At 54.8% G+C, this 26,182-nt stretch overlaps 11 protein-coding genes across 11 annotated transcripts; 6 read left to right on the top strand and 5 right to left on the bottom strand.

Moving 5' to 3' along the window:
- Positions 1-613: 613 nt before the first annotated feature.
- BGZ61DRAFT_531880 (TCP-1/cpn60 chaperonin family-domain-containing protein) lies at positions 614-6,659 on the top strand (the record flags this gene model as incomplete). The annotated part of the gene is made up of 9 exons (XM_046253787.1): positions 614-785; positions 839-889; positions 945-4,304; positions 4,636-4,787; positions 4,851-4,945; positions 4,995-5,016; positions 5,076-5,312; positions 5,361-6,360; positions 6,415-6,659. 9 exons carry the CDS (start codon positions 614-616, stop codon positions 6,657-6,659), a joined length of 5,334 nt encoding a protein of 1,777 aa, XP_046105635.1.
- A 256-nt stretch (positions 6,660-6,915) lies between these two features.
- Positions 6,916-8,425, top strand: BGZ61DRAFT_226445 (programmed cell death protein 2). The gene is made up of 2 exons (XM_046238168.1): positions 6,916-7,138; positions 7,192-8,425. Exons 1-2 carry the CDS (start codon positions 7,022-7,024, stop codon positions 8,272-8,274), a joined length of 1,200 nt encoding a protein of 399 aa, XP_046105634.1. The 5' UTR covers positions 6,916-7,021; the 3' UTR covers positions 8,275-8,425.
- Positions 8,426-8,575: 150 nt separating this feature from the next.
- Positions 8,576-9,490, bottom strand: BGZ61DRAFT_531878 (armadillo-type protein; the record flags this gene model as incomplete). The annotated part of the gene is made up of 2 exons (XM_046253786.1): positions 8,576-9,110; positions 9,327-9,490. The coding sequence occupies 2 exons, from the start codon at positions 9,488-9,490 to the stop codon at positions 8,576-8,578; spliced, it is 699 nt and encodes a 232-aa protein (XP_046105633.1).
- Positions 9,491-9,675: 185 nt separating this feature from the next.
- On the top strand, positions 9,676-12,603 carry BGZ61DRAFT_517324 (ATP-dependent DNA ligase; the record flags this gene model as incomplete). The annotated part of the gene is made up of 3 exons (XM_046252329.1): positions 9,676-10,534; positions 10,580-10,942; positions 10,990-12,603. The coding sequence occupies exons 1-3, from the start codon at positions 9,881-9,883 to the stop codon at positions 12,601-12,603; spliced, it is 2,631 nt and encodes an 876-aa protein (XP_046105632.1). The 5' UTR covers positions 9,676-9,880.
- On the bottom strand, positions 12,600-13,207 carry BGZ61DRAFT_450407 (uncharacterized protein). Its single transcript, XM_046245733.1, has 3 exons — positions 12,970-13,207; positions 12,834-12,911; positions 12,600-12,784 (listed from the first exon to the last, which is right to left on the bottom strand). Exons 1-3 carry the CDS (start codon positions 12,970-12,972, stop codon positions 12,707-12,709), a joined length of 159 nt encoding a protein of 52 aa, XP_046105631.1. The 5' UTR covers positions 12,973-13,207; the 3' UTR covers positions 12,600-12,706.
- Positions 13,208-13,619: 412 nt separating this feature from the next.
- BGZ61DRAFT_350951 (adaptin N terminal region-domain-containing protein) lies at positions 13,620-16,137 on the top strand (the record flags this gene model as incomplete). Its single annotated transcript, XM_046240287.1, has 5 exons — positions 13,620-13,849; positions 13,980-14,617; positions 14,670-15,238; positions 15,295-15,471; positions 15,523-16,137. The coding sequence occupies 5 exons, from the start codon at positions 13,620-13,622 to the stop codon at positions 16,135-16,137; spliced, it is 2,229 nt and encodes a 742-aa protein (XP_046105630.1).
- Positions 16,138-16,532: 395 nt separating this feature from the next.
- On the bottom strand, positions 16,533-16,944 carry BGZ61DRAFT_350792 (bola domain-containing protein; the record flags this gene model as incomplete). The annotated part of the gene is made up of 2 exons (XM_046240268.1): positions 16,533-16,738; positions 16,860-16,944. The coding sequence occupies 2 exons, from the start codon at positions 16,942-16,944 to the stop codon at positions 16,533-16,535; spliced, it is 291 nt and encodes a 96-aa protein (XP_046105629.1).
- A 249-nt stretch (positions 16,945-17,193) lies between these two features.
- Positions 17,194-18,690, top strand: BGZ61DRAFT_450404 (GTP cyclohydrolase 1 type 2/Nif3). Its single transcript, XM_046245732.1, has 4 exons — positions 17,194-17,248; positions 17,316-17,608; positions 17,669-17,838; positions 17,892-18,690. Exons 2-4 carry the CDS (start codon positions 17,526-17,528, stop codon positions 18,542-18,544), a joined length of 906 nt encoding a protein of 301 aa, XP_046105628.1. The 5' UTR covers positions 17,194-17,248; positions 17,316-17,525; the 3' UTR covers positions 18,545-18,690.
- Positions 18,691-18,754: 64 nt separating this feature from the next.
- BGZ61DRAFT_531873 (Vps51/Vps67-domain-containing protein) lies at positions 18,755-19,777 on the bottom strand (the record flags this gene model as incomplete). Its single annotated transcript, XM_046253785.1, has 2 exons — positions 18,755-19,258; positions 19,319-19,777. The coding sequence occupies 2 exons, from the start codon at positions 19,775-19,777 to the stop codon at positions 18,755-18,757; spliced, it is 963 nt and encodes a 320-aa protein (XP_046105627.1).
- A 365-nt stretch (positions 19,778-20,142) lies between these two features.
- On the top strand, positions 20,143-21,033 carry BGZ61DRAFT_450400 (uncharacterized protein). The gene has a single exon (XM_046245731.1). It carries the CDS (start codon positions 20,230-20,232, stop codon positions 20,980-20,982), a length of 753 nt encoding a protein of 250 aa, XP_046105626.1. The 5' UTR covers positions 20,143-20,229; the 3' UTR covers positions 20,983-21,033.
- BGZ61DRAFT_517321 (uncharacterized protein) lies at positions 21,034-25,678 on the bottom strand. The gene is made up of 2 exons (XM_046252328.1): positions 25,372-25,678; positions 21,034-25,319 (listed from the first exon to the last, which is right to left on the bottom strand). Exons 1-2 carry the CDS (start codon positions 25,488-25,490, stop codon positions 21,173-21,175), a joined length of 4,266 nt encoding a protein of 1,421 aa, XP_046105625.1. The 5' UTR covers positions 25,491-25,678; the 3' UTR covers positions 21,034-21,172.
- Between the last annotated feature and the right edge of the window lie 504 nt (positions 25,679-26,182).

Below are 26,182 nucleotides of genomic sequence, written 5' to 3'. Positions count from 1 at the left end.
GGTTATTGGGATTTTAGAAAGCAAAGTGAAGGCGGCTCAGACGGGGACTGCGTCTTCTTCTACCGCTGGAGTTGCGATGCGCTTTGCTTTTTGGTAGACAATTCAATGGGAGCTTCATTGACCACAATAAACGACCCGCTGCTGAATGTGATGTGATGTGACAATTTGAGATGAGAGATCTCTCCTCAATTATCTGTAGACATTCTTACACTTGCTCATTTATTATTAGCTTTTGCTTCTCGTGGATACTGGTATTTTTGCTGGGGTTGGGCTGTTCATGATTCAAACGATATGTGCCAGTGCGATGCGATGGTGGTGTTTGAACGTCATAACTTTCCACAAACGCTTATTGTTTACTCACCTGCTGCTTGTTCTTTCTTCTTCCCGGAGCTGGAAATGATTGTTTGTGTGCTTGAGCGGTGCATGCGCGTTTGTCAGATGCGATATTGTTAGTGTCAAACCAGCCACTCAGCTCAGCCTTGCTTCACCCAATAATGCGAGGTGGCCCACTGCCAGCGAAACCTGGTCCTGTAAACCACCAACCCTCACCTTGCAAATCCAGAATCTTGCCATCTCGACTGCTCGGGCATGGTAAAGATTTGAAGTCTTCATCATGCTGACGCCAACAGTCGCCAACCGCACCAGCTTTCTCTATGCAGCTGGAAACACTCCGGCAACTAGCCTGACGAGATGCCTTCCTCATGGGCTGGATGCTGCTGTGCTGTCGCTTGGCTGCGGCGACTTGCGTAACATCTTGTACACTGCGTACTCCGAAAAGGGTCTTCGTACGTATTTTCGACGCTTGAGTAATTGGTTTGTGATGCTGACTGCCTGGTAGCGCAGAGGAAGCTTGATGTTACATGCTGCGACATCGACGAGAGAATCATTGGTAAGACCCCGCCTCCAATAATCACAACGCCGACCAACAACACTAACTGGCTCAGCCCGCAACGCCGTTATTCTCTCATTTATCCTCGATGGGGATAAAAAGTTCACCAATGAACTACTGTGGAATTCTTACTACCACATATTCGTCGATGATGCTGCAGCAGATGCCGTCCTCGCGCAGACCGCTAAGCTGCTGTCCATCTCAAAGACCTTGGAGGATTGGGACGCCAATATCTACGGTCGTGCTATCAAATTCTGCGATTCAGACACGCTCTCGGATGTCCGCAAGATCTGGAAACAAATCAAAGATGTGGCTGAGAAGTGCCAGAAGGACGGCTACCTTCAGGCATTCCAGAAAAATGTGCAGACTTCACGAGACGTCCGCGATCATATGATGGGCAAGACAGGCGTCAACATCACCGGCATACGCTCAGCCGCTCCGCTTTCTTTGCTGTCTCAAAATGAGCTCCCTCGTGCATCCACGCAGTATTGGAAGGATGGCACCGTGATGCCTATGCAAAAAGGGTCTCGGTTTTTTAATCCATTGCTCGCTGGGCTTCTGTCGGAGACGGAGATCCTGCACTACGGGAGTGACCCAGTTCTGGGATACCATCTCGCTACAGCATATGCATCGCTTGCAGAGTCTTCGCCCTTGAAGCCCGATAATGCCGAGGAGGGCTTAAAGGCCGCCGCCGCAGCAAAGACCCAATTCGGTGAATGGATCTCAGCTTTCAAGCTTGTGTTTGGCAAGAAGCTCGTCGTCCGCTACGCCGTAGCCGATGCATTGACATTCTGTCACAGCCTCCAGAGCGCTGCTAACGATGGCTCGAGTGCAAACATGTATAGGAAGCTCTGGGACAGCAGGCCATTGATCCTGAACCAAAAGGAGTATGGAAAGGGTGGCAAAGGGCCGACGGTGTTTGATATGATCGACACATCCAACCTCAGCGATCACATTGGCGCCATAAACATCCTTGTGGCTGCGGGTCCCTTGCTCAAGGACCAGCCATGGGCATCACTCTTCACAGAAATCTTGATTCAGAACGGGGGGGCGCAGAAGAGTGCACTCGAGAACATCCTCCGCGGCGACGCACCAACTATATCGCTTCTCCTGGGCTTCAGCCCGGTGCAATACTGGACGAATGCCAAATGCGAGTCGCATGCCGATGAGGTCTTCATAGGCTTCATGGGCAAGTCGTCCCAGCAGCTTGAGACGCAATTTCGTACCAGACTGGCCTGGAAGAGCGACGACCAGTTTTCGGGATATGCCCAAGGGCGGAGCAAATTGCACATCGAGGCCAAATCGCTCGCACGACTTATCCTCCCGCTCTTTTGCCGCATGTTTGAATCCGAAAACGTAGCTAATCCAGCTGCCGCTTTATTTGCAAGAAGCAGTGCCTATCCACACTTCCACCGCGGTAGCTTCGCAACCTTGCTGAAGCTGGTTATGCGACGAGTGCAAACCGACTGGCCAGCCATGTGTACTGAGCTTCTTAGGATGTCTGCTCAGGATCCAGGTATGATCCTAGCTAGCAATCAGATTCAGGACCTCTGCGCGCAATTTCATATGCTCGATGTCAACACAGAACGGTGGATCCTGAATCAGATCAGTTACAGCCCTGAGCTTGGTACTTTCAATGCCTGGAAACCGATTCCACCGACAGTTGCTGTCACGGTTGTCGTTCCTCGTAATGCCATCTCTCACCTCTATCAAGACTCTATTCAATACAAATTGGCGTCGCCTTCTCTTCTTGGATCTTTGAGGACGAGCTCCAAGGCTGTTAGCCAGTGGCATAATATTTTCGGAGATGTCCACATCGTCTTTGGAAACGTCAAGGAAACGGGCTTGCGCCAGGATCAAGACTTTCGGATCTCGGTCGAGCAGGATCAAGATGGGTGGTCGGGGACCGCGCCTCTCATAGCATCATTCTACGTACCGGTTTCTGCACTTCAGGTCGAACCCTACAACACCCTCGTCGGGGTATCAGTGGTGCCTTCGGCACAGAGCGCAATGCTCTATAGACAAACGCTGGGACTCAAAATGACCGTCTTCGAGACAAATTTGGACGACAGGCCAGCAGTCTTTGTGACAAAGTACATGCCAGGCCAGAAGGCATACCCTGTCGTGTGCGGTCGGGTCAAGGAGTTAGACAACGTCGTGGACAAGGGCAAAGACGACAAGACGACAAAAGTCATGGCTGAGGTCCCTCTTACCGAATCGAAGCTCACCGCCATCACCGGCCACCTCGACATTACGTCTAAGAAGGGCAAGGACCTTCTCAAGGAGAAGGTTCCGATCGAGCTGCGCCAGGAAAGCCCCTTTGTTATCGACATTGTGTTCGGGTCTCAGAAACTCATCTGTCCTGTCCGATTCCCGGTGCCCGTGACAAAGACAGGATGCAAAACACGCATAGCACGCACTTCGGGCTATGTCGAGTTGATTGCACCCATAGCCAAATCAGGGGTCTCTGAAGAACTTGCCGATTTTATCTTCCCTGCTAAGCTCTCTTCTTCCGGTATGCCGACTACATTGAACACGCCGCATCTTAACCTCGATGCACTACCAATTCTAGACACTCAGAAGAACACGGACAGGCTCAAGTGGCTTATCACGCTTACGTCCCTTCAATTCTCGGCTCGAGAGAAACGACTACGCGATGAAGCTGACTCTGTGACGGGTATCTCGAATGACCCAAGAGTGAACTTCAAGGAGTCTTTGTTCACCATGTTCATGCTCGCCTCGGGGCTCCAGGGCGGACAAACGGGCATGTTCTCTATCAATCATCCCGAAAAGGGCGGCATTCACATGTTGATTTTTGTGTCTGCCCTGAGACTGGATGGAGACAGTGCTTCTGTGGTTCTGGACGCAGCCGTGCTCCCGTTTACTCTTGAACTGATCGAGTCGGGGAGGATGGAAGCTTTCCTGTTGATGATCCGCAACCTCGAGTGCTGCACGCTGAACGTGAATGACGCAGAGTTGGCGCTTTGGAAGAAGATCCTTCCGTCACTAGCAGAGCGGTGCCGCACATGGTCTCATGGCGCCAAGTGTGAGTACAAGAGGAAGAATGCAACGATTCCGCTTAGCCTCGAGCATGGGAAGCAACTTCTGTGCTCATGCGGCAACGGTAAACTGCCCGATAACTTTGTGGGACTTCCCGAGTGGAACAACGCGGCTCCCAACGCAGTGAGGGTGGCAATTAGCCCGACTTATGCTGTGCCTTTTGTCGAGGAGGTTGTTGATCAAAGCCTCATCTCTCAGATGGAGTCCATGAGTGTCGACAAGGACCGATGCAGAACTTGCGGTAAGCCTGATGGCACTGGCGGGGTGTCGCTGAAGAAGTGTCTACGATGCATGAAGGCCAAGTATTGTTCGGGGGAGTGCCAGAAGAAGGACTGGAAAACGCACCGGATGGAGTGTAAGGAAAAAGACAAGGTTGATGTATAGTGATTGGTCACTTGGGGTATGAGAATGAGGCAATCGGAGAAAAGTACCCAGCCAAGATTCCTTGTAATAATAAACATGGTCAGCGGATGAAAGAAGAACGATCTAGAATGAAGCCGTTGACTTATATGCAAACCGCGGCATCGACGCATCTTCATGTGGTTGGTCGGTTGAACAAACTAGCTCGCCCTCATTGGCACCTGACCGAGGGGCTCACCGAGCTTTGGTGGCAGCCTACACCGCCCTCACCTTGGAGGGGGGCAGAAAAAATGTCCAGCGCCAGCCCGCTATTGCCTATTCCACAGCTGGTGCGAGCTTGTGGGATTACGAAATCGCGAACCAACTCCCACTCCAGAGTCCAAACCTCGACTCAACCTCGACATACCCCCGCGCACCGAACCAAGAATTTCTCATCATGTCGGCCGCGCAACTTCTCAACCCCAAGGCCGAGTCCCGAGTACGTTGTCCCGCCCCACGAAAAGCTGCCGGCCATGCCACCTAACCACTTATTGCGTCGCAGAGGAGGGGCGAAGCTCTAAAGGTCAACATCAGTGCCGGTGAGGGCCTGCAGGATGTCCTCAAGTCCAACCTCGGCCCGCTGGGCACCATCAAGATGTGAGCATCGCCCGTTGCAATCTCCGTCATCTCGCTGACTCTCTCCCAGGCTCGTCGACGGTGCGGGACAGGTACCGCCGCCTTTCCATCTGCCCCTCAGCCCGCCCCTTTACTGACGGTTCCCCGCTAGATCAAGTTGACCAAGGATGGCAACGTCCTGCTCCGAGAGATGCAAATACAGAACCCGACCGCCGTCATGATCGCCCGAGCAGCGACTGCGCAGGACGATATTTGCGGTGACGGAACCACCTCTGTCGTCATGCTGGTGGGCGAGCTGCTGAAGCAGGCCGACCGATACATCGCCGAGGGACTGCACCCCCGAATCATCACTGATGGTTTTGAGCTTGCCAAGATCGAGGCTCTCAAGGTAAGCTCCGCCGTCATACCGTCTGAAGCCTTCAGCTCACCGCCGTAGTTCCTCGACACCTTCAAGCTCCCCAAGGACGTCGACCGCGAGCTCCTCCTCAACGTCGCCCGAACGTCGCTCGCCACCAAGCTCAACTCGACCCTGGCCGCCAAGCTGACCCCCGCCATCGTCGATGCCGTCCTGGCCATCTATCAGGCCCCCGCGAAGCCCGACTTGCACATGGTGGAGATTATGAAGATGCAGCACCGCTCAGCCGCTGACACTACCCTCATCCGTGGCCTAGCGTTGGATCACGGTGCCCGACACCCCGACATGCCGAAGCGACTCGAGAACTGTTACATCCTGACCCTCAACGTCAGCCTAGAGTACGAAAAGTCCGAGGTCAACTCTAGCTTCTTCTACTCTAGCGCCGAGCAGCGCGACAAGCTCGTCGAGAGCGAGCGCCGATTCGTCGATGCTAAGCTGAAGAAGATTGTCGAGTTGAAGAAGGAGCTATGCGGTAGCGATGGCAAGAAGAACTTTGTCGTCATCAACCAGAAGGGCATTGATCCCCTGTCCCTGGACGTCCTGGCCAAGAACGGCATCCTCGCTCTCCGAAGAGCCAAGCGAAGAAACATGGAGCGTCTCCAGCTGATCTGCGGTGGTACTGCTCAGAACAGCGTCGACGACCTGTCGGAGGAGGTTCTGGGCTGGGCGGGTCTCGTCTACGAGCAGGCCCTGGGCGAGGAGAAGTTCACCTTTGTTGAGGAGGTCAAGGACCCCAAGTCGGTTACCCTGATGATCAAGGGCCCTAACCAGCACACCATTGCCCAGGTTACGGATGCCGTGCGAGACGGTCTGCGAAGTGTGTACAACATGATTGTAGACGGAAGCGTCGTCCCCGGAGCTGGTGCGTTCCAGGTTGCCTGTGCCGCCCACCTGAAGAGCGATGCCTTCTCCAAGTCCGTCAAGGGCAAGGCGAAGTGGGGTGTTGAGGCGTTCGCCGATGCTCTCCTCATTATTCCCAAGACCCTGGCCGCCAACGCCGGTCTCGACATCCAGGATGCTCGTAAGTGGTTTTCTAGAATCTACGGGCTCGAATCGAGACTAACATAAAACACAGTTGCTGCCCTGCAGGACGAGTACGCCGAAGGAAACGTCGTTGGTCTGGACCTGGAGACCGGAGAACCCATGGATCCCGAGCTTGTGGGTATCTTTGACTCGTTCCGAGTATTGCGAAACTGCGTGGCTTCCAGTGCCAGCATCGCGTCCAACCTGCTTCTGTGTGATGAGTTGTTGAAGGCTCGACAGATGGGCAGAGCAGGTGGACCGGGACCGGGAATGGATGGCCCTAATGACCACATGTAGGTCTAAATGAGCTCGAAAGCCCATTTATTATGTTCATGTCGGACAATGACGCTGAGAGAGCCATGAATAAGGCGATCTCGATGATGGGTAGTACCGGATCTGTGACGAACGGGAGATACCACGTTAGAACGACGGTAGACAAAAGGATACTGGTGGCAATCAACAAATGTATACCAGTTTCTCTAATATAAAATGGACCATCCTACGCATGCAAAATTCACTTTTAATCGTAGTCGATAGATGCCTTGCTGCGTTGTCCAGGTTTCTTATCGGCGCGCTAAGCCCCGCATCAACGTCAACCCCAAAGGAAAAAAATCTCGACCCCACCATCACTTTCAGCAACCCTATACCCAGACTCAATTATGGCTTCTTACGATTCCGACTCCTCGGACGGCGAGTTTGAGGAGACGAATGTCCTCTTGGGATATGCATCGAAGGATGCGGACGAAGATACCATTAGCCGCCTTGGAGGATGTCCTGTACGTTGGCAGTTAAGACATTGACCAAGTTTGGGCACTAACAAGTGGGATAGGACTGGCTGGACCCCGAGAACGCCCCCAGCGCGGCATATGCCAGGTGTAAGGTTTGCAAGGACTTGATGGTCCTGCTACTACAACTTAACGGCGAGCTCCCGGAGCGATTCCCTGAACATGATCGACGCCTATATGTCTTTGCGTGCCGGCGACAGACCTGTCGGCGCAGGGAGGGCAGCGTTCGGGCCCTGCGCGGGGTGAGGGTGTGGAAGGAGGAGGATCTCAAGCAGGAGCTCAAGGAGGAGAAGAAGGAGGAGGAGCCGAAGCCCAAGAACGATGGCCCTGGCCTGGGCGAGGCGCTCTTCGGAGCAAAGGGTCTTGGTGGAGGCGCGAATCCCTTCGCCAGCAACGCCAACCCGTTCAGCTCCTCGAGCAGCTCTAGCAACCCGTTCAGCTCAGGGGCTTCGTCCAACCCCTTCTCCTCCCAACCGGCCAAGCCCGCTCCCATCGCCGTCGACACCGACGCTGCTGCGACCGCCCTCCCCAAGACCTTCGCCGAGACACTCTCTATCAACGCACCGCCTGCTGTCCCGCCACCCCCGGCCGAGCCCTGGCCCGAGACGCAGCCCGACGCCTATCCGACGCTGTACCTTGCTGACGCTGACTTCGAGACGCTCGACTCTACGCCCGTCAAGGTGCCGGACAACGCCCGGATGGAGGACGCCGACGCGGCGGAGCCGTCCATCCTGGACCGCGAGGCCTTCGAATCCGCCATGGACGCCACCTTCCAGAAGTTCGCCGACCGGCTGGCCCAGAACCCGGACCAGGTCATCCGCTACGAGTTCGCCGGCGCGCCGCTGCTGTACTCCAAGAAGGACAAGGTCGGCGAGGTCATCAACAAGGGCACAATTCCACGGTGCGGCGCCTGCGGTGCGCGGAGGGTGTTCGAGGTCCAGCTGATGCCCAACGCCATCGCTGAGCTGGAGGCCGACGACCTGAGCCTCGACGGCATGGAGTGGGGGACGATTGTTGTGGGCGTGTGCGAGAAGGATTGCTCGCCGCGGAGCACAGAGCTGGGCAAGGTGGGATATATCGAGGAGTGGGCTGGTGTGCAATGGGAGGAGTTGACCAAGCGAAAGTAGATAATGTTGGTTCGTTCAAAGGTACATAGACGTAGACGTGTTGGTTACATGGCGGAAGGAAAAGCAATGCAATTTCACATGATCACCTTTGACGCATGGTTCATATCTACCAGGTATTTCACAATGTGCACAAATCGTGTACGGTTTCAAGATGCTTTGGATTGTTCTTCAATGACATGTCCTATTAAACGCCTGGATTTTATACCCCTTCCATGCTATGCTAGCAATTCCCTTCCTCATCATGGTCGTCATGACATGTCCCACTGATGGGAAGTAAAACCCTTGATTCTTTTTGAATCTTCTACACCGTCTCTTCCCAGGCACGTCGGAGCACTCTAGAGAACTGCTCGACGTTCACATCCTCCCGGATCTCGGACTTCTTGGCCTCGTTCTCGGGGTTGGCAGGAATCTTAACGTTGCCCTCACCGTCGACAGTCCAGCCACAGACCTCGGTGATGAACTTCTTGGTAGCATCCTCGTTCAGGCCAAGCCATGACTCGAGGTGGCTGAGCTGGAGCTCACGGAAGGACTGCGACACCAGCAAGGCAATGCGGTGGCGGACAACGTCCTCGAAGCCGACAATGTCGGCGATAAGGTCGGCGCAGAGATCGTCGCCGTCAATGTCGGCCCAGAAGCCGGCATATTGGGCACCCTCGAGCTGTCCGTTGAGGGCGCGGAGCTTGCCGACAGCCTCGTGGAGCTCGCCATTTGAGGCGGCCGAGGGGTTAATGAGATGGAGGGCCAGGGAGAATTGCGAGGAGGGGAACTCGGCCATGGCCTTGACCAGGATGTTGGTCACGACCTCATCCTTGATCCGGTCAGGGTTGAGCTGGTAACTGGGAGCGGGAGATTTTGTCAGCCTCGATCCACAAGAGGTAGGTAGGATGTGTAAAAAGGGGAATAGGATGGGCGGTTTCAGAGTCTAATTAATAAGAATTCCATTGAAGCAGTGCCTCGGTCAAGTAATAGGAAACGTTGACAAGTTTATTCATCATAGAAGCCCGGGGGGAGGTGCAGTCGCGAGTATCGCAGGTGTCGTGAGGGATACTCACAGCTTCAACAGGGTGCGGTTGGCATTGCAGTCGGTGTACTTCTGCTCGCACTGCTCCTGCAGATATGCCTCCAAGGGGCTGACGGCCTCGGGGTTATACCGCTCGAGGCCGTTGATGATGGCAGTGATGCCCTCTGGCCTCTCAGGCGGGTCTTCGCCGTTCATGATGTCGGAAGGGAGAGGTGATGAAGGGATGGAGGGAAGGAGGGAAGAGGTTGGCGATGGTGGGGCAGAAAAGATTTCTACTGATTGTGTGAGGCGGTCGCTTGTGCGCCTCAAATAGGTCTAGCGCGGATATGCGGGGTTGGTGATTTGGTGATTTCCAGCGACTTTCCTCGTTGTGTGTGTCACGTGCACCCGCGTCTGCCTTCGTCATCTTGCATCCCCGGATCGCGTCCACAGTTAGACTGTGACGACGACATGTTGAAGGGTGACGATGGCGCCTTGTTCCTTTTGTTTTCACGAGCATCTTGATTGATCCATGAACCCTTTATCGAGACGCGTTCCCTATCCGATGAATGAAATCGAACCATTGAAGCACCTCTCGCTGTGACAATGCCCAGCCCCTCAAAAAAGCGGAAGCTGAACAACAATGGCATCAAGGGGTCTGCCCCAGCTCCCAGAGGCCTGGAGTATTTCTTCTCCAAACAGAGGGAGAATACTACTGAAACTGCCATCCAGCCGGAGCCGGCGGCATCTACCTCTAGTGATGCCGCCGCCGAGATGACAGACGAAGAGCTGGCCCGTAAGCTCCAGGCAGAATGGGATCAGGAGGCTGCGAATGAGAGGCAACCAGCTCAGGCAACCAGCCAAAATACTCCTAGTGAGCCGAGTCAATCAACTTCGGCCAAAGAAACTCCTGATCCCGAGCCCAACCAAACCCTCGTGCTTCCAACATCCCTCGCCAAACCCAGCCCAACCAAGGACAAGGGCAAGGGCACTCTCAGTCTTCAATCAGCTGGGATTTCTGAAGACACGACTTCAACATCGATACCGTTGGATGAATCGCCCCTTACCTTCCAGCCATCGCAGTACTTGTCCCAGCTGCACGAACACTGGGCGACAGAGGGTGGAGCCGCTTCGTACGCCCTCCTCACGCGGTGCTTTGTGTTGGTCAGTGGGACTACAAGCCGTATAAAAATTGTGGATACCCTTGTGAATTGTTTGAGGATCCTGATTGAGGGAGACCCGGCAAGTTTACTGCCTGCGGTAGGTATCATGCTGTTTCTTTGTAACCATTTCTCATTTTCTTAGGTCTGGTTGGCGACAAACTCAATATCGCCACCGTACATATCCATGGAATTGGGACTTGGGGGCTCTGCCATTTCAAAAGCTCTGAAAAACGTGTGTGGCCTTGACAATAGGTCGCTCAAGGCCATATACAACAAGCATGGCGACGCTGGAGATGTGGCATTCGAGGCAAAGAAGAAGCAGAGCTTTACCCTGCGGAAACCAAAACCACTGACCATTATGGGAGTATACCAGTCACTAGTGAAAATCGCAAATAGCCATGGGCAAGGCAGCGCAGAGGTCAAACAGAGGCTCGTAGACCGACTCCTACAGGACGCCCGAGGTGGGGAAGAAAGCCGGTTCATTGTACGAACTCTGTGTCAACATGTAAGGGCTGCCCTGAATAGTAATTATCCTCGCTAACGCTGCCTCAGCTTCGCATTGGAGCTGTAAAGACAACGATGTTGATCGCTTTGTCAAGAGCCTTTCTTCTATCAAGACCGCCAGGGACGGACTTCCCCCTCAGATCCGCTTCTGAACTGTCCAAGTTGAAGAAAGAGGAATTGGCCGAGATCTGGGCCAGAGGGGAGGAAATCGTGAAGGGATGTTTTGCCAAGCAGCCAAACTATAGTGACCTGGTCCCGGTGCTTCTCGAAATCGGCATCTCGGACGAATTGTTGATTCGATGTGGGATTACTCTCCACATTCCTCTTCGTCCGATGCTTGGAAGCATTACGCGGGACTTGTCCGAGATGCTCACCAAACTACAGGGAAGGGATTTCGCCTGCGAGTACAAATATGATGGGCAACGAGCCCAAGTACACTGCGACGAGCAGGGAAAAGTGTCCATCTTCTCCAGACATCTGGAGCTCATGACTGACAAATACCCCGATCTTGTTGAACTTATACCAAAGATTCGAGGAGAAGGAGTTAGCAGCTTTATTATGGAAGGCGAGGTGGTCGCCGTTGACGGTGCCACCGGGGAACTGAAGAACTTCCAAACTTTGACCAACCGTGCCAGGAAGGATGTCGACATCGGTACCATCACGATAAACGTCTGCCTCTTTTCATTTGACCTGATGTATCTGAACGGTCAACCTCTCCTTGGTCGCCCATTCCGGGAGCGACGAGAGTTACTCCGATCTCTCTTTACGGAAGTCCCTAGCCACTTCACATGGGTGAAGAGTCTTGATGCTACTTCTGCAGACTCTGAGATTGTGCTGGAGTTCTTTAAATCTGCCACCGAGGGCAAGTGCGAAGGCATTATGGTCAAAATACTGGATAATCTGACAACTTTACCACCCCTGGATGATACAGAGGAGCAACCCCCAGAGGCGACCGAGAAAATAATATTACCCAAGTCCAAAGCAAAAGGCAAAGGAAAAGCCAAGTCGACCGAGGAAGACGGGGGTGAAAAGAAGGCCAAGTCGCGACGGAAACCTCTACTCGCGACATATGAGCCAGATAAGCGACTTGACTCGTGGCTTAAAGTCAAGAAGGACTACAGCTCCAGCTTTGATACACTCGACTTGATACCCATAGCTGGGTGGCATGGCCAAGGCCGCAAGGCCAAGTGGTGGTCACCAATTCTCCTTGCGGTTCGAAACGAAGAGACAGGATCGCTCGAGGCCGTGTGCAAATGCATTTCTGGCTTCACCGACACCTTTTACAAAGCCAACAAGGAGTTTTACGACGATGGACAAGAGAGTGGGGAGTCAAAGAATACGCGATCACAAAAACCCAGCTTCGTGGAATATTCAGGCCCTACACCGGATATATGGTTTGAGCCGCAAGAGGTGTGGGAGATGGCGTTTGCCGACATCACTTTGAGTCCGACGTATACCGCTGCAATTGGACTGGTCAGCGACGAGCGGGGGCTGAGCATGAGGTTCCCGAGGTTTTTGAAGAGGCGAGAAGATAAGGGGATAGATGAGGCGAGCACGAATGATTTCTTGGCTGGTCTCTGGAGAAAGCAGGAGGCCAAGGCCGTATCAGCACCGGCTGGCCAGGACCAAGCGGTAGAACAGGATGCAGAAGAGGAAGAATAATCAATTGTGTCTATCAGAGGGAGTTGAAGCCTCATTAAACCATGGCGCCAGACTCCCCCGATGCGTGTTTAAGTGCCGTACCTGTACATGATAAAACAACATCTCATTTTCCAGCATTGAGCTTCTGAGCGATCAGACTGAAGACGGCAACGGATCCCATAAAGAGTACAGCATTGTAGAACTGCCTGGCATTAGCATGGCTGCGAGAAAAGCAGAGTGGCCTCGCATACCGCTCTCCGAGATACCTCCCGCTCCTCGTCAACTGTCCTCGCCTCAGTGAAGAGGCGGCGGAGGTTTGGTAAGCTCGCCTTCGATTGCTGTCAGTGGTGATGGAAGGAGAGTGATGCATGAAGAACAAGTACTTACCATTTTGGGCCAAGTCAGAGTCAAAATTCGAGCCTCGACACCCCCCTGTGCGGCTCTCTGACTGACTGTGTGGCTTCCCTGATGAAAAGTCCCCGCACACCCAGCCGAGATCTTGTACTGCAACCGGGTTGGCGAGATGATCTGGTGATGGTTCTGGAATATGGTTGATGTTGAAGCTGTTGTCACTGGCCGGGTGGTGACTAAGCCGACGAATATGGAGACCTGGGCCCCAAAATTGTTAGCGATTGAAGCCACGCTGCACTGTAGCGGCAATCAGGCGGAAATTTAAGGTTAGGGGGCAGCCTGGCGCCGCTCACTCCCTCAGTGGCGGATGGACTGCTGGCGGCCTAGACCTCTGGACCTATCCTCGTGGCCTTGGCATCTTCAGCGCCGCTGCGTCTGTCTCTCTCCTTTCTACACCTCGTCCCTCGCCACAACGCCGCGTACCAACGACACATCGCCGGATCCTGCTCCTCTGTTGGCGGATGCGGGCTCTTGCGCTTGAGACACTCTCCGTGTGCACCATCTAGCGACAACCAACACGCCTCGGCCGCCGTCACCGCTCCCTCAGCTCCCCCTCCAGCTTCCCTCCGGCTTGCTGCCGCACCAACTTTCCACGTGCCCCTCCTCGCTCCCGCCGACCCTCGACGATGGCGGTAAATCGCATTCGCGGCGCCTTTGCCGTGCCTCGTAAGGGCGAGACCTTTGAGCTGCGCGCCGGTCTGGTTTCTCAGTATGCGTACGAGCGCAAGGAGTCGATCCAGAAGACCATCATGGCCATGACGCTGGGCAAGGATGTGTCAGCTCTGTTCCCCGACGTCCTCAAGAACATTGCCACGGCCGACCTCGACCAAAAGAAGCTGGTTTATCTCTATCTGATGTAGGTGAACCTATCGGGTTGCTTGATTCATGAATGAATGGCTGCATCGCCGGACATATCCATTCGTTGCAAGGACAAGCACAAGGACAAGCATAATGACAAGGACACGGTAACTAACCCGGCCGATTAGGAACTACGCCAAGTCTCACCCCGATCTTTGTATCCTCGCCGTCAACACCTTCGTTCAAGACTCAGAAGACCCAAACCCGCTGATAAGAGCTCTGGCGATCCGAACTATGGGCTGTATTAGGGTGGACAAGATGGTCGATTACATGGAGGAACCCCTGAGGAAGACATTACGAGACGAGTCGCCATACGTTCGAAAGACCGCTGCCATCTGCGTCGCCAAGCTGTTCGATCTTAACCCCGCCATGTGCATAGAGAACGGCTTCCTCGAAATGCTGCAGGAGCTGATTGGCGATCCCAACCCCATGGTCGTCGCAAACTCGGTCCAGGCCCTTTCCGAGATCACTGAGACGGCACCGGAAACGAGGGCCCTCATCATCACCCCCATGACACTGAAGAAGTTGCTCATGGCCCTCAACGAGTGTACTGAGTGGGGTCGAGTTACTATTCTGACGACTCTGGCCAACTACCAGACCCAGGACTTGAAGGAGTCGGAGCACATCTGCGAGCGAGTGGCGCCCCAGTTCCAGCACGTCAACCCCAGTGTAGTCCTTGCCGCCGTCAAGGTTGTCTTCATCCATATGAAGTCTGTCAAGCCCGACTTGGTGAGGTCGTATCTCAAGAAGATGGCTCCTCCTCTAGGTACGTCCGCCAGAATCCTGGTGCCTGATATCCCGTAACTAACCATTTGCAGTTACTCTGGTAGCATCGCAACCCGAGGTCCAATACGTCGCCCTTCGTAACATTGATCTCCTCCTCCAAGCCAAGCCCGATATCCTTAGCAAGGAGATGCGAGTCTTCTTCTGCAAATACACCGACCCTCCATATGTGAAGCTCCAAAAGCTTGAGATTATGGTGAGAATAGCAAACGAGAACAACTACGAGCAGCTCCTCGCCGAGTTGAAGGAATACGCCCTGGAGGTGGACATGGATTTCGTCAAAAGGGCTGTCAAGGCCATTGGTCAGGTGGCCATCAAGATTGAGAGCGCCAGCGAGAAGTGCGTCCGAGCGCTTGAAGACCTGATCTCGACCAAGGTCAACTATGTTGTCCAAGAAGTCGTTGTCGTCATCAAGGATATTCTGCGGAAATACCCAGGGTACGAGGGAGTGATCCCTACTCTCTGCCAGTACATTGACGAGCTAGACGAGCCCACCGCTCGTGGGTCGCTCATCTGGATTGTTGGAGAGTATGCCGAGAAGATTGATAACGCGGATGAGATTTTGGAGAGCTTCGTGGAGAGCTTCATGGAGGAGTTTACTCAGGTTGGTTTTGGTTTTGCCCGACATCATAAGGAACTACGCTGACTAAAAAAAACCAGACCCAACTGCAAATATTGACGGCAGTGGTGAAGCTGTTCCTGAAGAAGCCAGGAAGCAGCCAAGGCCTTGTACAGAAGGTGCTCCAAGCAGCGACGTCGGAGAACGACAACCCAGATATCCGCGACCGAGCGTATGTTTACTGGCGTCTGCTGTCTACGGACCCAGAGGTTGCCAAGGTATGAGAACCCAAGACAGTCCCGAGCCCAGCCGCTAATTCAACTCTGCAGAGCATTGTGCTGTCTGAGAAGCCCACCATCTCCACCACCATGACTAGCCTACCCCCTGTACTGCTTGAGCAGCTCCTTACCGAGCTCTCGACTCTTGCCTCAGTCTACCACAAGCCCCCGGAGTCGTTCGTCGGCAAGGGACGCTTCGGCACCGACGAGATCCAGCGCGCTGCCATCCAGGAGCAAAGGCAGAACGCCGAGGAGAACCCCATCGCTGCATCTGTTGCCGCCATCAACGGATCTGGCAATGCATCGCAGAACAACATCGAGAACCTCCTCGACATCGACTTTGACGGCGCTGCACCCGCGTCCCAGGAGCAGAACAGCGCCTCCGCGACGCCTGACCGTGTGGCTAGCCCCGCGGCTGGTGCTGCTTCTGGTGGCATGGCCGACATGATGAGCATGTTTGACGCGCCAGTAACACCGGCGGCTGGAGCTCCGGCCACGGCTCCTGCCGGCGGTATGAACGACTTGATGAACGGATTCGATGGCATGAACTTTGGAGGTTCGTCGAGCCAGCCGCTGCCGGCGGCGATGCAGCTCCAGCAGACGCAGGGCGGAGCGCCGGCGCAGCAACCGAAGAAGGATAGCGAGGATTTGCTGGGCTTGTTCTAGATGCGTCGCGCCGAAGAAGCCCCAGGGGGTTTCTGCTTACACGGAGTACTGAGATGCGCTGGTGGGAAAACATGATTGACACATGGCCGGCCACTGCGACAGGCGCAAAGAGATGATGACCACCCAAAACCCTTTTTCTGAGTTGAACGCTCGCCAAAATAAAGATGCCCCTAATTCCCAATTCTCATATGTGCCCCCTCGCCATGTGTACCGCGGCATGATTGTTTATCTGCCCATTGCCGCTTCTGTACGGATATATCTCCATTACACCTTCGTCCCTCATCCATCCTTGGTCTGTGTACCTATTTTCGGCATCGACTTTTCCTTTCTTTTCTGGGCCGCTCTCTATGCAATGTGCTCCGTCGTCGCAACGTCGTGTTTTCCCGGTGCAAGCATCATCCCATGACCATGTCTGTCAGCTCGGACTTCTTCGCCTTGTCGCGCTCGTACTCGTCGGGGGTCTGGCACTTTGCGGTCCAGGCGTGAATGGCGGCGATCTCGTCCTTGAGAGCCGCGTTGACCAGGCGGTGGCGCTTGAGCGAGTTGAGACCCTGGAACTGGGGCGAGACGATGACCGAGGTGAAGGCCTGACCGCAGCCGCCTGAAGTTTGATTTCCTGTTAGTTGCCGCCCTGTTGGGTCTCGTGCCGCCGTCTTCGCGGGTTGACGGGGTTTTTGGAGGGGTCGTTCTGGCGGGATGCCGCCGCAGCGGAAGAAACATACCGGACATGTCTGTGACGGTAACGTGGACGGCTCCGAGGCGCTCGGTGATGGCCTCGCGCATGCTTTCTTCGGAGATTTGCGCCATGGTTGCAGTCTTCAGAGGCGAGAGCGAGCGGGTTTGAGAGTGGGTTGGCAGAGAAGAAAGAGTTGGACTTCGGAAGGGCACCGGCGATGGGATTGATTAGATATCAACCGCCGTGGGGCAATGTCGGCAACTGAAGGTGGGAGGACGGGACAGTGTGAGAGTAGCGCAATTGACACGGTATGAGCTCATGGGTGCTTTTCGACTTGCTCCTCACTGGAGGAGGGAGCTTAGCTTTTAGACACGGAGCTTTGTCAAACAACGGTCAACTTACAAGCAACCGCTTCACAACATCCTGAAATCATTGGTCCGCAGCTTCTCTCAACGGCGATTCCAACTTCGAATCTAACTGTGGTTTCCTTCCTGACATGCAGGGCGGCGCTTTGCGGAGGAACCAAACACTGCTTGCATATTTATCCGTCAGCTTAAGAGGAGCCGGATACTCGACTCGTTCAACGACAGGATTCATCCCCCCTCACATCTACGCCAACCCGCCCGTGGTAGTTACAAGATCTTGTTCTTCCTGCCGCCCTCTCCCGCCTTTCCCACCAAATACGGAGTCCCAATCGCCTAGCACCACCAACATGGCTGACGTCGGAGCTTGGGGAGCCTGGCAGGTTGAGCCCTCGGCCTTTACCAAGGTCGTTGTGGAGTCGATGCAGAAGCTGTAGGGTTTTTTTGTCTTATACTTCGTATTCCGAAGACTTGCCGTGCTAAATTGGAACAGGTATCCCGAGGAGCTGGCCGACAAGAAGTGGGATAACGTTGGTTTGCTGGTGGGCAATTCGGACACTGATTCTCAAAAGAAGAAACCCAGAGTCCTAGTAACCAACGACCTGACCTTCCAGGTCGCCGTTGATGCTATTGGCCAGGGCGCCAGCGTTATTGTCAGCTACCGTAAGTATTCGTGATAACCTAGGACGACGTCAAGTATTTAACACGCTATGTAGACCCCTTCATTTTCAGCGGCCTCAAGTCCATCACCAACAAGGACCCTCAGCAAGCTACTCTTTTGCACCTCGCAAAGGCTGGCATCGCTGTCTACTGCCCTCACACGGCTGTCGACGCCGCCCCCGACGGCCTCAACACGTGGCTCGCTGACATCGTCTCCGGCCCGCACAAGAGCGAGCGTTCTGTCGCCATTCCCTGCAGCACCGCGCCACCCTCGCACTCCCCCGCCGGCTACGGTGCCATCGGACACTTCGACCAGGCCGTGTCCCTGCGCGAGGTTATTCTGCGCCTGGCCGACAAGCTCGGCGGTCTGCGCCATGTCATGATTGCCAGCCCAGTTGGCTCCGATGTCAAGACGACCAAGGTCAAGAGCTTCGGCGTGTGTGCCGGCAGCGGCTACGACGTTCTCAAAAACGCCGACGTCGACCTCATCGTCACCGGCGAGACGAGCCACCACTCGGCGCTGCGTGCCATCCAGCAGGGCCGCACGCTCGTGCAGGTCTTCCACAGCAACTCGGAGCGCGGCTACCTCAAGGACGTGCTGAAGCCTAAGCTGGAGGAGCAGCTGAGGGCAAGTGTGCCTGATGCGGAGGTGCTGTTGAGCGAGTATGACAAGGACCCGTTTACCATCTTGGATGTGCAGGAATTGTAGTGTTGTACAAGCAACGAGATTGGCGTGAGGAGTAGTCGTGGAGCGACGTATCTTGGTGTAGAGGCCAAATTCTGGAGTTGAGGTTGGATTTCCTGCATCATAGACAGGGAGCAAAAGGAGAGCAAAAGGAGAGCAAAAGGAGAGCATTGGAGAGCATTGGAGAGCATTGGAGAGCATTGGCAACATTGGGTATCTCTATCTGTTTGTGCATTACCGTCCATCCTTGGACATTCGCCCGTCCTTGGATAATCGTCCATCCTTGGACAACCGCCCGTCTTTGGACAATCTCCCGTCCTTGGACACGCGTGTATCTGTTGACGATCGTTCACTCACTGCGCTCGCAATACTCTCCTCCTTCCGTAACGCTTCATCGCCCTCTTCCAGACACTCCTCGACATCATGGCCGCCGACGCCCTTCTCCTTCCATGCCACCAGCAACCGCCGCGGCATCTCCCAGTCTTTGCGCGCCTGCTCGAGCTTGCCCTCCTTGACCAGGTTCCGAAGCCGCTCCGGCATCCCGAGCACCTCGGCGGCTAGCTCCCGTGTGCGTTGCTTGCGCAGCTCCGCATCGCGCTTCTTGCCTTGCTCTGAGTCTGGCGGGGGGACCGACGCTCGGAGGGCTTCGCGGATGGACGAGGCTTGGGTGTAGATTTGGGCGATGGCGGGATCGAGGGTTGAGGCCATGGGGTTCAGGGGGTCCATGTTTGCTCGCATCTGTCATGGATATCCTGATTAGCCTATGATGGAATCATGACATGTGGGCAGCCAGCGTACCTTGCGAATCGTCTCCGTCGCCGTAATCAGCTTGCTGTAGTTGTCGTACACGAGAGCCTTCTTCTCGGCATCTAGCGCGCGAACCTCGCCCACAACCCGCGTGTACAGCCGCAGCAGCTCCTCCAGGCTGCTCCGCGTTGCCACCTTGGTAACATAATCCTCGGCGTCAAAGTCCTCGGCGTCGATGTCGCTGGTCGGCACCTCGGAGTCCGGCAAGTCAATGCGCGGCGCCGAGGCCCGCAGGTTGTAGTATTCGCGGAGGGCGGCGCGGTTGGCCCGCTTCGGGACCGGCTGTTGCAGCTGCTGGGCGCCGAGCGCGGGGGACGTCGGAAAGGACGCCGAGGAGGATTGGCCGAGGACGGGCGAGGCGACGGCGGAACGGGAGATTTCGAGGGATGGGCGCGTGGAGGAGTTGGGCGTGCGCCGCGGGGGTTCGCGGGGAGAGGCGATGGTTGACATTGTAAAGGGTATGAAAGGAGAGACAAAGAAGAAGAAGAAGGAGAGGAGGAGGAGAGGAAGAAGACAGGGAGGGTAAAGAGACGGTTGGTGATGCTTTCCTTGGTGGTTTGGTGGTTTACTGTGTTCCCGGAGGCCGTCAGCAAGGCTAAGGTGACACGGTACGACTGCGTTAGTGGCCATCCCCCTGGAGCTGCAGGGGACGCAGGGGGCGTGGGGTCATTAAATTTGCCTTTTAGGGGATCGGCCCCGTTTTCAGCCGCCTGGAAACGTCATGGCTCAGCGAGGCTGAGAGCTGTTACCCCACTGTGCGACTTTCACATGGGAGCTCAAGCCCACCTGAAGCTCTGAGCTCCGCCTCTGGTTCATCTGTTTTCTGTCTTGTCAACACCACGATTCAGCATCATGACAACGCAATAACACCCGCTCAAGCCGACTCCGCACCGCACAACGCAATGGACCTCACCAGCCAACTCCGCGCTGCCATCCTCGCCCAATCCCTCCCCTACCCGTCGACCGCCTTCCTCAACTCCCTCACGACCGCCCGCTCCCCGCCCCCGCCACTGCCGTCGCTGGTCGCAACCGCCAAAGCCCGCCTGCTCGCCGCCGACCTGTCGTCCTCGTCCCTGTTCAGCGTGGGCTCTCTGCCGAGCCTTCCGCCGGGCGTCGATGCGGCCGCCACGCGCGAGCTCCGCCTGCCGCGCGCCGTGCACGTCCAGGTCGTCGACGTCGAGAACCTCTCGCTGAGCCGCTGGGAGCAGATCGAGGAGCTGGAGGCTGTGGAGCGCGGGGAGACGACGCGCGGGAGGGAGGTTATCCGCGTCACCGCCGAGGACGACAATGAGAATGGCGAGAGCAGTGCGCAGACGCAGACGCAGCGGCCATCTACGCGAACACCGACCTCGACGGGCATTCGTCCCGCCGGCAAGAACGCAACGCACCGGCTCACGCTGCAGGATTGCAAGGGCACAAAGGTGTATGCGATTGAGCTAAAACGCATGGATAGCATTGGTGTTGGCAAGACCCAGATGGGCGAGAAGCTGCTCCTAAAGGCCGGCACAGTGATAGCACGCGGAACGATATTGCTAGAACCAGACAAGTGCGTCATGTTGGGTGGCAAGGTCGAGGCCTGGCAGAGGGTGTGGATGGATGGGAGGTTGGCGAGACTTCGCGAGACCGTCAACCAAGACGAGACGCATCGCTCGTGAGAGGATAGGATTTTGGAGACTTGGGAGGTGCAGCGTTTATAGAGTGATACCCCTATTTTCATCATTGATAGTTTTCATATACATGGCGGCTTACAGCAAAAACGCCATCTTACAAGACTATTTTTCATATCCGGCTGGTCTATCCTCTTGAAATAGTCATGGCCTCGTAACATCATCCAACAGATGCCATCTAAATATCCTGTGTAGCAGTCTCCAACGTCTTCCATCCACACTGCTCCCACGGTGCCAGGAACGCCGCTCTCTGTGCGTCTCCCGCCGTCTGCGTGCCAGCATACGCCTTGGCCAAATCCTGGGCGTCCAAAAGCCCCCGTGGAGGAATGCCCCTGATGGCTACCTTGAGCGCCATCTGGGCCGCGTGTTCGTCGCCCGTCGTCTCTGCGAGCGCTGACCATCCGTGCGGCAGGTTGGGATACAGCATGATGTCTGTCTGCATCTGGGTCCTCGCGTCCTCTTCTGTGCGGCCCTCTCCAAGCGTGGAAATCGCCCGGAGCACCTCGCCAATGTGCGACTGCTCCGCGGCCGTCACCTTGTCATTGGTACGGAGTCCCTGTAGCTCTTCAACCACGGCTTCCAAGCTGTCTTCGTCGTTGTCGAGCAGAGCAATGACGCCCAGGAGAAGAACGGATTGGACATGGTCGGGGTGCTCCTCAATGACCCCAAAGAGTCCTTCACGGGCCCTATCTCTAGATGGCTCGGACCCTTCAGCCCATAGAACCTGAGCCAACAAGCAGATCGCATCAGGGTTGCCAGATGACTCAGCCAATGCCTCCTCGAAACGCTTGATGGCGTCCTCAAATTCGTTACCAAAGTACTGCGCGAGGCCGACTGTCAAGTGGGCAGAGAGTCGGGCCTTTCTGCGCTGCTCGCTCGTAAGCTCATTCTCAGCCTCCTCGCTGCTGAGACCCAGCGCCAATTCTCCACACTCGACTGCCTTCTCGTAGGAGCCTGATGCGAGATACGCTCTCGCCAAGTCAGTCTTGGCCAGTGCAAACCTTGCCAGGCTGTCGGACGACTCTGTCCTCTCGTAATCCTCCTCGAGGGCAGCAGAAATTTTCTCGAGCGTCTCAACAGCCCGGGAGCTCTCATGAGTCCGCTCTTGGTAAAGTGTCGATAAGTGACCAAAAGCCAAATCTTCAGGCTTAAGACTTTGGAGCTGGTTGAGCGCGAAGAGTGGTTGGATGAAGGCTGCGACGGTGAGATTGTTGGACGGCACCTTGAGGATGTAGTCGAACATGGAAGTCGAGTAATGGCGACGAGTAGGGACAGAAGACGACTCTGAGATCTCCATGGCGTGCGTAAAGAGGCCCCTCGCCTCCTTCGCATCTCCATGCAACAAGGCGACGAATGCTTGGCCAAGCCATGCGTGTGCGTACTCAGGGTCAGTAGATTGCGACCTCGTGTATACTTCGTTGGCCAACTTCACATCCCCTGACAACAGCGCCAGAGTGCCTAGGTTCGTCCATGCCACCGGGCTCCTCTCGTTGAGGTAGAGGCTTCTTGAGAATGCGTGCTGTGAAACCGATGGGCTAATTTCACTCGTTACCACGCCCAGTGAGTTCCAGAACTCCGAGTTTCCAGCCTCCAATTCAATTGCCCGCTTGAATGATCGTACAGCTGTCTTAATGTACCTGCTAGATTTCTTGCGAAGATTGGTGGGGAGACAGATGTGGGCACGGTATTCGGCCCATCCAAGGTTGTAGTATGCAACGGCTTGAGCGTGTCGATCGCGAGTGGAAATGTGAATGGCCTGTTTATGGCACAAAATCGTAGCGTGGATGCATCGGGTGAGGTCGACTCCAGGTTGCTCATCGTCTGCGTAAAGACCCTTGGCAAACACGACGTTGGTGCCGACATTATCGACCTCTGAGAGGATCTCATAGGCCTCCTGCGGGCTATTTTCCAAGAGGGTCCTGATGGATTGTGTCGGAAGGTCCGCCGTGCGGCTCTGAACCGATGAGAAAACGGAGCATGCATCCGCTACCGTCTTCCAGAAGTTGAAAGTCTCGAGGACGTTGCCAGTCGCCTTGGTAGCAAATTCGATGGCATCAATAGCGAGGTGTACTGCCTTGCCGAATAGCCCCTTCTCAATCGACGTGAGAGCATTGTCCACCATGGTCTGCATAAGAGCAATAATGACACCTTCTTCATCTGGATGGGTCTCCAGAACAGCCTTGTACAGAGAGATGGAGTCGTCAAAGTCGGCCAGCTCGCGCTTGACATTAGCAAGCATGTACTTAGTGAACCACATGTCATCTGAGATATCTGTTTTGATATTCTCCTCGAGCTTCTGGGCGTTGAGAATAGCCTTCGTCGCGGCGACGTGTCGGCCAGAGCTGTGGTAGCTTTCTCCAAGTCCAACCCAAGAGTGGTAGTCCTCGGGAGAAATACGCAGCGCCGCCTGGAACGACACAATTGCTTTGTGGAAGTCTTGCTTGTTTAGCTCGGCAACGCCCAATGCTGCGAACGGCCAGCTAATTCCCTTTCTCTTAGATCCAGGAGGTGGCTTGACTTTTCCGGAGTCAACAATGCGGCGAGCCACAAGCTCAACCCGATCCCAATCTCCATCATCGGCAAAGGAGCGTGCCAAGCGCTCGGCAGCAACCACTTCGGCAGGAGACAGCTCTAGTGCCTTTTGGAAACATCGACGTGATCGCTTCTTGTCTTTGGCATAGTCGGCATAAAAGACGCCGAGGTTGGTGTAGGTAGGCGCGTAATTAATATGGTTATTCAGGGCGCTCAGCCAGAATGAATACGCGCATTCTCCCTTGCGCTGTTTCCTTGCTGCCCGACTGGTATCGATATTCCAGACGCAAACGCCAAGGCGATACTGGATTTCTCCCAACAGCTCTTTAGAGGCAGCTCCCTGCTTCTCAAGAGGCGGCAGACACTCCAGGAGTTCTTCCTTGGCTATTTGCCAATCGCCCTTAAGCGCCTTGACCCATGCAGCTTCCGATTTGACTCGAATATTGGTGTCATCGCGCTGAAGAGCACGGGTGAGAAACTCGATGGCCTGGTCATACTCCTCCTCTTCTTCATAGATGAGACCAACACCGATCAAGGCAGAGGTCGATGTGGTATCACGCTCGAGGACCTTGTCGAAAAGGTTCTTTGCCTCTTGGTGATGTCGCGGTGACTGATAGTATACCAGAGCAGTACCGAGCGACAGGAAGTATGCATCTTCCGTATTCACATGGGCGATCCCTGTCTTCTTGCGCTCCTTGGTCACAAGGCTCAATGCTTTGCGCATCAACTCGACGGTACTTTCGTACTCTCCAAGGTGAAGAAAGTATGGAGCAACTAGTCTGTAAGCAAATAGGGAATCGGCAGTAGTGATACCCTCCGTCATCATCACGAGGCGGTCTTCGTCCGTCAAGGGAACGACCAAGGTGGGCACTCCACCGTCCTCATCATCCTCGCTGTCATCAGAGCCGCCCGAAAGAGACGGAGCTTTTTCTGATGGTTTTGGGGCAGGAAATGGTGAGATGGGACTGGTCAAAAAGCTCGTAATGACCTTGTACAGGTCGCTCTCTGGAAAAAAGGTGCAGTAGCTTCTGAGGACATCCGCGTCCCACTCTTTGATCTCCTTGTTATCTTGCCATTCTATGGCGATATCCCAAGCGGGCTTGAAGGGGTGTTTGATGGTGACCATGCCGTTGGCCAGATCAAGAGTCTTTTGACGCTCCTGATTCTTTTCATCTCCTGCCGGGGCGACCAGGAGACGCTCGTAGCAAAGCTGAATGAGCTTCTCCTCATAGGTCCTCCTGAGGTCGTCGTCGCTTGTCCAATTAATGAGTTGTCGATAAATGTGTTCCAGTTTGCTCTGACGATAAACCTCTCGCTTCACCTCCAAGGTCACCTCACCCAGCTTAGCACCCAGCCTAGTTCGACGTTCGCCAATGAGAGTGTTGATGCGCTTCTTCTCAAACGACTCGATTATGTGCGCAATGCTCTCGTATGTTTTTGAAGGAGGCGGGAACCGACCCTCCAGGATGTTGTACAGAGGACTCTCTGGAAGTTGGATCCAGAGGGCATCAGCGTACTGCAGTTGGTCGCCGTGGACCCGAGCGAAATCCACAAATTTGATGACAATGTCTTGAGACTTGTACATGTCTTCAGCATCATGGTAAATCTGAGCGAGACTCACAACAGCTTGCTGATATTCGTTGAGTTTCTTAGCAGACTGCTTCTCAAAAAGCTTGATCAGGCCTTGCCAAGCCTGAGCCTCCTTGGGACGAAGCGATGTGGCAGAACGATAGATATTTTCGGCCTCTTCAAGGTTGCCCTTCTTGTCCAACGCAAATGCAAGGAAGATGTGCCTGCGATGGTCAGCTGTGGGATCCTCGAAGCTGTTCGTCCGGGCTACGATACCCTTGGTAGTTCTTGGACTCCTTCTTTATGAATTCCTGGGCCTGGGCAACGGCATCGTCAAACTTTTGCTGTCGGATGGCATCGTTGATGGCCTTGAGAGCCGCCTTGGACCCTGACATAGTGCTCACACTGAGGCCTGCAAGCGAAACCCCACCACACTCGGGACAGCGCGCTCAGTCGCAGCAGTAGACAGTCTCGACAGGGGGAAAAGGGACGGGTTTCAAGTAATACGTGGTCGACTTGTAAAACTGATCATGTCCGCAAAGCTCCAGGAGTTCCTAGATGGGCAGTGGTTTGGCTGACCGGGTTGTGATTTGTAGATGCTCCATCCAGGCTCCCGCTGTGTGCTGTGGTTTGTGTCATTCCTAGACTAGCCGAGGATTTCCCGCTGCACCTCATTGCATCAACATCATGCACATTGCAAGCCTAGCAGCTCCATCGCAAAGCCCGTCATTCAAAATTTGGGAAATCGGAATTCTATCACACAGTCTCCTCAAAATTTCTTAAACGTGTTGGCTCATATTTGTGAAATATATTTGGTGCCGAAGTCCCAAGGAAGTGGGGAAAGTCGCATCTCTCAATGTAGTAGAACGGACGCAGTATGATGGCCCTTGTAATCTGAGGCCTGTTTCCGGTAAGAGTCTAGGGTAGGGACTTTCGCAAAGCCTTCCAGGTGCCTCATCCGGAAAACTTGCAGCCTGCTGTTCAATTAAAATTTTGTATTATTTGGCTAAAAATCTTATTTTTATTAGGGTTAATTTATTATTTTCAGTCTATAGATCGTGGGCTTCTGTACGCTCGCTCGCAACCG

This window comes from Ilyonectria robusta (assembly GCF_021365365.1).
Source record: "Ilyonectria robusta strain PMI_751 chromosome Unknown BGZ61scaffold_8, whole genome shotgun sequence".
Classification (NCBI taxonomy): Eukaryota; Fungi; Ascomycota; class Sordariomycetes; order Hypocreales; family Nectriaceae; genus Ilyonectria; species Ilyonectria robusta.
Note: the sequence above shows the minus strand (reverse complement) of the source record. Positions and strands in the feature narration are given on the sequence as shown.

What these genes read in the sequence shown, in the direction of transcription:
- BGZ61DRAFT_450404 (XM_046245732.1), top strand. Translation starts at nt 17,526, where the DNA reads ATGGCTGACGTCGGAGCTTGGGGAGCCTGGCAGGTTGAGCCCTCGGCC. An exon ending in GTGGAGTCGATGCAGAAGCT is followed by an intron (nt 17,609 to 17,668) that starts GTAGGGTTTTTT and finishes AAATTGGAACAG; the next exon opens with GTATCCCGAGGAGCTGGCCG. An exon ending in CAGCGTTATTGTCAGCTACC is followed by an intron (nt 17,839 to 17,891) that starts GTAAGTATTCGT and finishes CACGCTATGTAG; the next exon opens with ACCCCTTCATTTTCAGCGGC.
- BGZ61DRAFT_450407 (XM_046245733.1), bottom strand. An exon ending in GGGAGGTATCTCGGAGAGCG is followed by an intron (nt 12,785 to 12,833) that starts GTATGCGAGGCC and finishes AATGCCAGGCAG; the next exon opens with TTCTACAATGCTGTACTCTT.
- BGZ61DRAFT_517321 (XM_046252328.1), bottom strand. Translation starts at nt 25,490, where the DNA reads ATGTCAGGGTCCAAGGCGGCTCTCAAGGCCATCAACGATGCCATCCGA. An exon ending in GAGTCCAAGAACTACCAAGG is followed by an intron (nt 25,320 to 25,371) that starts GTATCGTAGCCC and finishes TGACCATCGCAG; the next exon opens with GCACATCTTCCTTGCATTTG.
- BGZ61DRAFT_226445 (XM_046238168.1), top strand. Translation starts at nt 7,022, where the DNA reads ATGGCTTCTTACGATTCCGACTCCTCGGACGGCGAGTTTGAGGAGACG. An exon ending in GCCGCCTTGGAGGATGTCCT is followed by an intron (nt 7,139 to 7,191) that starts GTACGTTGGCAG and finishes CAAGTGGGATAG; the next exon opens with GACTGGCTGGACCCCGAGAA.
- BGZ61DRAFT_450400 (XM_046245731.1), top strand. Translation starts at nt 20,230, where the DNA reads ATGGACCTCACCAGCCAACTCCGCGCTGCCATCCTCGCCCAATCCCTC.